Below are 10,451 nucleotides of genomic sequence, written 5' to 3'. Positions count from 1 at the left end.
ACACACATACATGGTTGCTACTAACCTTTTAGAAGGGGCAAATGCTCAGGTCATAGACCTCCCAATTGCATATAATCACACTGACTTTTAGTAAGTTCTAAGTATGAAAAAGTTTCTCTAGATTCCAAAATCTGCAGTACATGTTTTAACTTCAGCTGGATCATGCCATTTCTCTGTGGTATTCAGCAAGTACTGTCACATTGTTCTTATTTATTTGGAAGGCATGCACCGTGTTCCCTGCCATCAAATCATATTGAAAGTAATGAATAACAATGCTAGAGTTAAAAATCAATCTGAAAATCCAAAAACCATATAAAATAAGAAAAAGTAGTTAATGCAAACATAGCCAGATAAAACACAAAAAGAAACCAATTGTATCAGCCGGCACTAAATACCTTCTCAGATAAAAGACCTGTGCCAACCTACTCATGGGAAAGCCAAGAGAGATGAACTCAAGCAAATCTCAATTGACAAAATTTTTATAATGTGATCATCCCCATGGAGGAACCTGCCCTTAGAGTCCTCATATCCACAAAAGGTAAGACCCAGAGCAGTGCCTTTTTGGATCTTTGTGCTCCTTGGGTTTTGAAAAACTTGTCCATTTCTTCCTCCTCCTTTTAAAAGCACCTTCCAGGAGATCCACGCACCCATATTTTAGTCACACTCCCTTCTGGGAAACGTCTGGCTGGTGAGGAGGGCTAGGTGGAAGACTGACTGACTGAATAACAAACAAGAATGTGTTGGGTCTGAGGGGGTATCAAATTAATTTCTACCAATTGTGTGTGAAATCGTTGCCAAAGTCTACTTTGGGATACACAGAGATAACTTACTTAGTTATAGGCACCCTGCTGACTTAGGAAAATAAGCCTTACTACCCAGTCAGCCATTTAATGTGGATGTTAAATCATTTGTGATTACTAATGTCTAAGTGCTTTGTCATTGCCAAGCTCTCATTTTCCATCAGAGCAATTCTAATTGATTTAAATGGTTTGTTTCGCCTTGGTGCACGCATGATCACATCGTAAGTGGTCTTTAGGACTATTTTAATTGCCAAGGATGTTTTTCCTTAAGAAAATCTTGGTGCCCAGAGCAGAACAAATTATTATTGCCATCTACAAATACACAAACATTGTTTTTTCCTCCCCCTCCTCTCCATGTTTTGTTACACCAGTCTCTCTCTCTCTCTCTCTCTCTCTCTCTTGTGTTTTGGGGGGCTTGGGTCTTAATTTATGCAAAATTAATTGATATATCTTTTATAATTGATGTGCTGTAAAATTAATGAGTAATTTATGTAATTAGTCAATTAAGGATAATTCCAGCATATGTTCAATATGCCCAGAAGGTGTACTTTACAAGTAGTTATTTGTCCAGGAGTTTGATGCTGAGAAAACTACCTAATTAATTTTTTATGCATATCAGCTTAGTATCTGTTTAACAGCTCCCTTTGTGATAGCAGATTTAATATTTATCTTTCTAACATGTCGGAGAGGATGGAGAATGGATTAGCCTCATGGTGCCTTTAAAGGAGGCCTTCCACTCCAGTACTAGCTCCTGGCTTTAATTGTAAGAGATCTTGGTTTTCACTGGCCATTGAAATCCAGCTTTCTCCACCAACAGGCTCCACTAGACAGTGTGAAGAGGCAATGTAAACAGTGTAAAAACACATCATTACAAAATGGTTACATGCTACCTAAAGACGATCTGGGTGTGTGTGTGTGTGTGTGTGTGTTTTAATTGTTCCTACTTTCCCTGACAATGACCCTTTAAAAGCATTTTGGAAGACTTGGGCTGTAGATGAGGCATAGTGAGATAGATCTGTTGGCTAATTAATTGACACTGTTTTGAATATTCATACCTAATAGAACCAGTATGCTCTTAATTACATTGTTGGACTTTTCTCAAAGGAGGCTAAATCACCAAAGACTTAATTAATGTAATGTATTCCAGAGCTGGCTGGCTCAAAAGGAAGACAGTTGCTGTCAAGAGTTGCACCATGACACCTGGCTGCTGATGAACAGCCTTTTGTTATTACTCTTTGCAAGAGGAAGTTTGTTCCTTGTTATTGCAGGAGTTAAGTCAGACTTAAAGAGACAAAGGCCTTGGAAAAGCAACTCAGAGATCATGAAACTGCACCAATATTCATGTGGTCCTCCTAAAGGAAGGGAAAGTTCATTTCAGCCTATGAAAGTCCAGGCCCCACACTCCCTTATACTAAAAATGCTGGGCGACAGGGTAGGTTTGATTACAAGTTAACATGAATTAATCTCAACCGCTTCATAAGAAATGCTGACGGTGAGGCTGAAATACTCTTCCAAGAACAAATAAACGGGTCAGCACATCTGGCTGCTAACCAGAAGGTTGGTGGTTCAAGCCCACCCAGGGATGCTGTGGGCAGGATTCCTGCACTGCAGGGGTTGGACTAGATGACCCTTGAGACCCCTTCCCCCTCTACAATTCTATGAATCTCGGAAACTGTTTCTGGAAATCAGGCTAGTGACTGGGACAGGCTTAGGAACTAGGACGGAACAGGAAGGCGACGAGCCCCGCTTGGCCGTCCCATGATCCTTCGTTTGCTGGTCGACACGAACTCCTGACGCGCATCCGACGTTGTCGGCTCCCTGGAAATGCTTTTATTTCCCCCGTCGAGATCAGCAGGACCCGAAGTAAACTCGCCTTAGCACTGCAGTTGGAAGTTTACTGTCGGAGGGGAAAGAGAGAGCCAATATTTCTTTCCATCCAGGTTTCAAGGCCTCCTCCTCACCACAGCAACCGGCCCGGATCCGGCCCGTCTGGATCAAATCTTTGCCCTCTTATTTGGGAGAGCCGGACTCAGCTGCGAGAAAGACGTGCAGAGGATCATCTAAACTGCAGGCTCCACGGAACCCAAGGAAGCAAGACAACTGGAGCGGCACTGGAACAGATCTTAGTCCACTCCTCGCCTTCTTCCGAAGTAGCGTGCTAATCTTTCCCAACCCATCACGCATCAGGAAATCGGTCTTGGCTTTGTGTTTTTCCTTTTAAAAATAACACAAACGGTGTTCGTGTTTAAAGATGTTTTGCTCAGATTATTTTTCAGTGATGTTCATGTAAACCGAGGAGGCTTCATTAAATATCCGAATTATATTTTTGACACTGGGTCTTCTATCTTTTCCATTCAGGACGACGAAGAGAGTCAGTTACCAAAGTCAGTTTCTCACCCTGCAGCCTGACCTTTGCAAGTTGTCCACAAACTAAGAACTTCTCCTCTAAGGGGTTATTATAAGGAGGGAAAACAAAGGACTGTCTATCTGTGAAACGAGCTAAAGCGCGAAGTGTGGCTTTAAAACCCTGAAAGTGTCTCATGGGCTCACGAACCGTGGGCAAGTCCGATCCATCTCAGCAGAACAACCAGCTCTTTCTCAGGAGCAGGTGTCCTTTGCTGTAAAAAGGGCCCCTTTGCCCACCTACCCATCTTCTCAGCCTCGTATTTTCCAACATCTGCATGCCTTTTCCATTAAAATCCACAGAATGGTAGTAGACATGAGAGGCAGTTCCTATACCCTTGGGGATTCCGCCAGCCGGATTCAGCCCCGGACAGTAGTAGAAAAGCGCTCTCTCGCCTCCGCAGCCACTTTTGCGCTCCCGGCTTTGCTCCAGGATGCGTGCAAGGTCTCTGTTTCCCGCACCGCTGCTGGAAGTTGCCCGAGGCTCTCGCCCGTCGCCGGAGCCTCTTCCCTGACGGTTGGGCTTTGCTGCTGCAGACGACGCTGCAGCCAGGCCGGCACCACGAAATCTGCTGCCTGCCATGCAATCTGCGGCGGCAGCGCCCAGGGACGCGGCGGTGGCCCTTTTCTTTGGCACCGACCTCGGGCAGGAGCTGCCAGACTCCCCGTGCAGAGCTGGCGCGGGCTCCCAGGGGGGCAATCAGCCTTTCTTGTTGGCCATAGGGGGAGGGTGTCACCATACAAGACGCATCTAAGCCAACGTAGGGGGCTGTCGCGCTAATTGCCCGCGTCCAGGGGGCACAGCCTGGCTGCCAGCCGCCGCCCCCCCCCCCGCCCTCGACACAGCAGCAGCCAATATTTGGATAACGTGTAATTTCTACTGCCGCCCCCGCCCCTTTGGAAACCCGAACCGGTCTCTGACTGAAGCCCGTGCGATTAAGGGGAGATGTTTTGCCTGCGCGTAATTGCCTCGCAGGTTTCTCCCAGCAGCTCACGCAGGCGGGACTCGGAGCTTGGAGAAGTTCGAAGGGTGCCCAACACCACATTCAGTGGGGGTGGGTTGCGGAACTGAGGGTGGCGGAGAACAAACCCTGGCACTCGCAGCAAGCAACGTGGGACCATAGCTAACCTCTGCTCTTTACTATTTTGTAGCACTCTTGGTTTCAATAGCCAGCAGAGCGGGGAACTTGATTGGTCAGGGCATGACAGTTTCTCCAGCAATGAGGAACCATCAGTTTAGGACCACTTAATACTTTAAAAAAAGAAGAAGAAAAGGTACAGGTATCCTTTTCGCTGAACTGGAAAAGCATAAGCGTCGTCTGAATAACTTGCAGTCTAAAGTCTGTTACAAGAACAAGAAAGGCATTCAGCGAATTTCGCATTCCTTGTTGCGGATCATCTGTCAAGAACTAAGCACGGTGAAATACGTGTTCGTGGGTAACGTGTGAGTGTGACTGTGAGAGAGCGCTGAAACGCCGGTAGGAGTTCCAAGAAACTTCCTTTCCCAGGGCCTCCATATCAACTCAGGTCCTTTTAATCTGTGGCACGCGCAGGGCGCCTGCTCCTCAATCGCAAAGATCACGGTGAGAAGCCTTTGGTGCACAAACACTTCTTGCTCCCTTTTGTCAGGGCTGGCGAGACAACTAGCGAGCTGGATCTGATCGCTAGTTCTGCCACTGTTTAAAGTTTATTTAGTCATATTCAGCGAAGTCTTACACACGTGCTTCGAGGACGATGGAACATACTTCCAATATCCTGCTGAGAACGAGGTAGACAAGTGACACACAACCCTAAGCTTTCGTTAGAATACATTGAAGCTGCCAGCGGACCAAACTCTCTGTTCTAAGGCTTGAAAATGTCTTGAAATGAATAGGATAGATTTCCAAGGAAGATGGGATGTAACTGATAGCGTTATCCACCAACCATCACTAAAAGTATCCCCATCATGTCAAGTGGGAAGTGGATCTCGCCCCTCCTCCTCAATCCATTGGCTTAAGTGAACTGCTGTGGGCAGGAATCCTGGGTTCGACTGGATGACCGCAGGGATCCCTTTCAACTCTATAATTCTATGATGTCCGCTGAAGTACTTCAGCGTCCATCTTTCATTCCGTCTTCCACGCTCTCATCACACACCCTTTTACTTGGAAGCAAATCTTGTTGGGTTCGCTGAGACCTAAATACTCTTGAACGGGGAATGCTGCTCGGGGCATAAACAAAACAAAACAAAAACCTCTCCCACGCAGGTCTACTCAGTCAGACGTATGCCCCTCTGAATTAAAGAGGACCTAGGAAGTGTATCCAGGATTCCAGCCTTCGTCGCTAAATACACGACATCTGTAATCCAATGCATACTTATCCCATTAGCACACGGGTTCACGCCAAGAAAGCATTCTCAGGTCTGGACTGTGTCGCTCACTGAGCCATGGAAAGGGAATTCTAGGCGGAAGAGGCGTAATTAATCTATTTTCTACACAAAGCCTAAGGCTGCCTCACCAAAAACCTTTCTAGTTCAGCATTTCAGAAGTCAAGACCTTGACTCGGGTTCCGAACAGGCGTTTCTGTTTGCCTTGGCATCGCTTCTCAATAACAAGAAAGCTCAGCCATGAGCCATCGCCATCTCTACAGAGAGGAGCAGGCGGGGGGAGATTCCCAGGACAGGAGCGAAACCGAGCGGCATGGAGTTCAAGCGGCTGTGAGTGGTGGGCGCTGGGGAAACGGAGGAGGGAGGAGGAGGTCGTCTCCTTGCCATCCTGAGAGAGGAAGGGAGGGAGGCAGAGAAGCGATTTAACGGCTCCCTCCAGCGTCGCCTCCCTGCGCGTGTCCCTGGCCCCACCTTGTCCGCTTAAAGAGTTAAGCGGGGCGGGGGGATGCGATCCGTGTCTTCTGGTGTTCCCTAAGCCTCTGTCATGTGATGCTAAAGAAGCTGGAACTGGGCGGGGTGCTTCGCTGTCCCGGCCAGGGATCGTCACAAAACGGAGCCGGGAAGCTTTGCCGAGCCAGAAGCCCACCTGCGACGCTGCCTTCTCCAGCCGCTGTCGCCGACCTCTGCGCTCTGTGCTTTGCCTCCAGGCTGCGCGGCGGCCAAGCGCTCCGGACGCAGCTGCCTGGCACTTCCAAGCAGCTCCTTCTTTCCTCGAGGGGATCCCGCGGGCCAAGCACTCACCACCAATCCGCTCCCCACGGCAGAAACTCCAGCCACAAGACACCCTTGCCAGCAGTGGATCCCCTAAATCCAGGTGGCCGCGAGTGACTTCTCCGCCTCCTTCGCGGGAACGTGCAGGGGCCGCTTTCGCCCTGCAAGGACCGTGCGGTGCGCCGAGCGGCTTCTTCGACGGGCCCCGGCAGCTCTGCTTCGAGCGGTTCCTGGGCGGAGCGAGGCGCAGCTCGCCGGGCATTGAGTTCTGCCGTGGGACTGACCTCCCCACTATGGGCTGAAGCTCTTCGCAGAGTAGTGAGACATGGCGAGGGGGAAGTTCAGAAAAAGACCCGTGTCAAAGAAGTTGCCGGATTCTGTCCCGCCGGCGGTAGCGAGACGCTTGAGGATGCGGTTCGAAAGCACCTTGATTTGGGAGCAGTGAACCCGCTTTGTATGTAGCATTGCAGAGCCAGTCCTAGAGGGAAAGAACGGGACAAGAGGGGAGAGATACGGATTAAAGGGGGTGGGCTCGCAATATGTATTCTCCGCCCGGGGTCGCAGATCTGCGGGGAAGGACGTGCCGGGAAGGCTGGACATACCATTGCCGCCTGCACCAGTGATGCCGTGAGAGGAGAAGCGCTCCTTCGCGGTCGGGGAGAGATCTGAGTGTGCGGGTTCTTCTTCACCAGGCGCCTCAGCCAGGGGCGGGCCAGTGCCATGCCTCGCCCGGGCAAGAGCTCCTACAGCGACCAGAAGCCCCCTTACTCGTACATCTCCCTGACGGCCATGGCCATCCAGCACTCGGCCGAGAAGATGCTCCCTCTGAGCGACATCTACAAGTTCATCATGGAGCGCTTCCCTTACTACCGCGAGCACACGCAGCGCTGGCAGAACTCGCTGCGCCACAACCTCTCCTTCAACGACTGCTTCATCAAGATCCCGCGCCGGCCGGACCAGCCGGGCAAGGGCAGCTTCTGGGCGCTGCACCCGGACTGCGGGGACATGTTCGAGAACGGCAGCTTCCTCCGGCGCAGGAAGCGCTTCAAGGTGCCGCGGCCGGAGCCCCACATGCCGGCGGCGGGCAAGGCAGGGGCCGTCCTGCACCCGCACCTCAGCCACTATTTCCACCCGCACCACCCGCACCAGCCGCCTCCTCTTCCTCCTCCTCCTCCTTCTTTGCAGCCTCCAGGAGCCGCCAAAGGCCACCCAGACTCCAGCATGGCTGCTGCGGCTGCAGCTGCAGCGGCGGCGGCGGCTGTGGGGAGGCTGCCCCAGTTCCAGCCCTACAGCTCCTCGCCGGGCTTCAAGCACCCCTTCGCCATCGAGAACCTCATCGGGCGAGACTACAAGGGCGTGATCCAGGGGGGCGGGCTGCCCCTGGCCTCGGTCATGCACCACCTGGGCTACCCAGTGGCCAGCCAGCAGATCAGCACCATGGTCAGCTCCGTGTGGCCCCACGTGGGCGTGATGGAGGCCGGGGGCGGCGGCGGCGGCGGCGGCTTGCCCCTCTCCCCCGCCGAGTACGGACCCTTCGGCGTGCCCATGAAGGCCCTCTGCCACCCGCCCGCGCAGACGCTGCCGGCCATCCCGGTGCCCATCAAGCCCACCCCGGCCATCTCCTCGGCCACCGCCATTCCCGCCCTGGCCGTGAGCCAGGTGGCCCAACAGCTCTGCCCGTCCGCTTCGCCCAGCTCCTCCTCTTCCCTTCTCGAACAGACTCCCACAAACTCCTCGGAAGGCAAAAGTTCCTGACATTCCGCCTCGGCCCATTCCTCAGAGAGGGGCGCCTACAAGAGCGGGGGCGGCATTGCTTTTCCCTTCGCCTTCTAGGAAACACAGATTTTAAGGGCAAAAGCCCGGCCACAGCGGAGGGTTTGGGAAGATCGTTGCTCTGTTCTTATTCTTAACCTCGTTGTCATCTTCATTCTTTCAAGCTCTGTATTTTAATTGTTGTACAATCAGTTTGTCGAGAGCCAGGTAAGGTAAGGGTCCCTGTGTTAACTGTTAAACCATTTTTAAAAATCAGATTGCTGGTGATCATTTAGCAAGTATGTTGATCATCAAACTCTCAAAGCTGCATCCAGGCTTGAAATGCTACACAAAACGACACCCTCCCTGAAAAGAAAGAAAGAAAGAAAGAAAGAAAGAAAGAAAGAAAGAAAGAGAAAGAAAGAAAGACTTTACGATCGGGGCCTAAAACCAAGGTCCTTAACACACTTCCTTGAAAGTAAGCGCCACTGGAGTCACGGAAATAATAAAATATCTTCCAGGTATCAGGATGTAAAGTTTTCAACGCGAAGCCGATTCCTTAAAGGAAGTTCCTTGGAAGGTCTAATCAGCCCAGACATAATTTCAGATTGTGTTTAGAAAAGAGGTGCCGAATTATTTTCTTGTGTGGTCTGGTGGCCGTGCTACTGGCTCCAGTGAGACTTATTTTAACGTAAACGTATTGTAGAGTAGGATGTTGCGGAGGGGAGTCTAGCTGGTATTATTTCAGGAAGTTATGCCTAAAAAGTATTTTAAGCATGACCATCAATCTGTGCAATCGGAGGCTTGAAAAATAAATAAGAACGTCGCCATGGTCTTCATTTGGGCTCCTCCCGTGAGATAGGCCGTGGCATCTTTTACTGGAACTTCCTTTTGCTAGCTTTAGAGTTACCAAGAACTCTTCATCGCCCAGGTCTGCATTGCCTACGCCAAGCTACTAATAATAGATCCAGCCCCAGTGGCAAGTCGAGATGGAGGAGCACAGGTAACTTTGAGAAGTGAGCCAATATAAAATTTAGGAATAGGGTTAACTAGGAGATCGCCTGGAATCATTTGCTCACTCTTTGGTGAACTAATCTTTCGGAAACTTGGTTCAAACTGAAATGTGTACTATGGATTGAGAAAAGTCCTGCATGGAATCTGCAACCTCCCCACCCCCCGCCAAAAAATGTGACCAAATATATACAGTATTAACGCTGACATCAGCAATCAGCAACAGATTAAAATCCTAAACTTTAAAGGAGAAATGAACGGGGATTAAAAGTGGAAATGGGTTTTGAAACCTAAGAACTGTCTGATAGTCTATTTCGGTTTGAAAAAATGTGTCGAACGATGACATATAGAGACAATTTTTTCGAGTGGAAATTTCACATAGCGTTCTTTAGTGAAGTTTACGCGTTTGGTGTAATATTGTTGTGTAAACGTGCAAGACCTGTCTCATCATTACTCTGTTCCGAAAGCATTTTTTTTAAAAATCCTCTTTCTTGTAAGTATGCTTATTACAACACCTTTATTATCCCTACTGACATACATACATACATACATGGCTGCTTTTCACAGGCTCCAACGGTCTGTTCTTACTCCGCTTGAATTTAGAAATTAAATGCTGATGGAGGGGGGGGTGAGGGTGAGGACCTGCGGGGGGGGGACCACAACTCTTACATGATAAGCACTTTACGCAGAAGAAAGTTCTGTGAGAGGCAGGGAATGGGTCAAGCGGCCATTTCCCGAGCACAGCTTTCTTTTGGGTTGGATTTCTGAGTCCTAGCTGGTTTGTGAAGTATTGTTGTTGGCGCTTCCTGTCTGCCTTAATGTACATCATTGTTTCAATTAAAATATGACTTGTTGGCTTCCTCCTTCTAACCCCGATGCTTAGGGGGTTCTTTTTCTCCCTCTTAAAAATCCGTGGTTTATAGAGCTGTGTGCGCTAGAAAGCTCCCACATATGCCGCACCCGAGTTTGGGATGTGTTCTCTTGAATTGAGGAAGGTCTGATCCACAGGTTAGCGAGTCACTTCGGGCAGAGCGCGGAAGGCGTTAACCGGCGCTGGTCGCAACAAAACCGCGAGAATTCTGTGGAAAAGTGCCCTGGATCGCGCAGACCCGGCGATCAGACTTTTCTTACAATAAACTGGAAGGAGGGCCAGTTTATTTCAAGAAGACCGACCGCTGTGCTTGGATACCGATGGGCCAGTTAGATCCGGAGTTTCTAGCTTGCCTTTAGTTCAAATGTACAGAGGCTTTTGCGTCTCTGCTAATGCAAGCACCGGGGTGTAAAAAGAGTCTCTATAGAAGGGATAAACTCTTTCTGAAAGTATGGGCAGGAAGGATGTGTGTAGTAGAAAA

General features: G+C 49.8%; 1 protein-coding gene across 1 annotated transcript; it reads left to right on the top strand.

Moving 5' to 3' along the window:
- Nucleotides 1-1,476: 1,476 nt before the first annotated feature.
- FOXB2 (forkhead box B2) lies at nucleotides 1,477-8,517 on the top strand. The gene has a single exon (XM_083577119.1). It carries the CDS (start codon nucleotides 7,057-7,059, stop codon nucleotides 8,089-8,091), a length of 1,035 nt encoding a protein of 344 aa, XP_083433245.1. The 5' UTR covers nucleotides 1,477-7,056; the 3' UTR covers nucleotides 8,092-8,517.
- Nucleotides 8,518-10,451: the final 1,934 nt, after the last annotated feature.

This window comes from Podarcis filfolensis, assembly GCF_964270895.1.
Source record: "Podarcis filfolensis genome assembly, chromosome: 11".
NCBI lineage: Eukaryota > Metazoa > Chordata > Lepidosauria > Squamata > Lacertidae > Podarcis > Podarcis filfolensis.
Note: the sequence above shows the minus strand (reverse complement) of the source record. Positions and strands in the feature narration are given on the sequence as shown.

Bases quoted from the DNA above. Each gene is read 5' to 3' on its own strand.
- FOXB2 (XM_083577119.1), top strand. From the start codon at position 7,057: ATGCCTCGCCCGGGCAAGAGCTCCTACAGCGACCAGAAGCCCCCTTAC.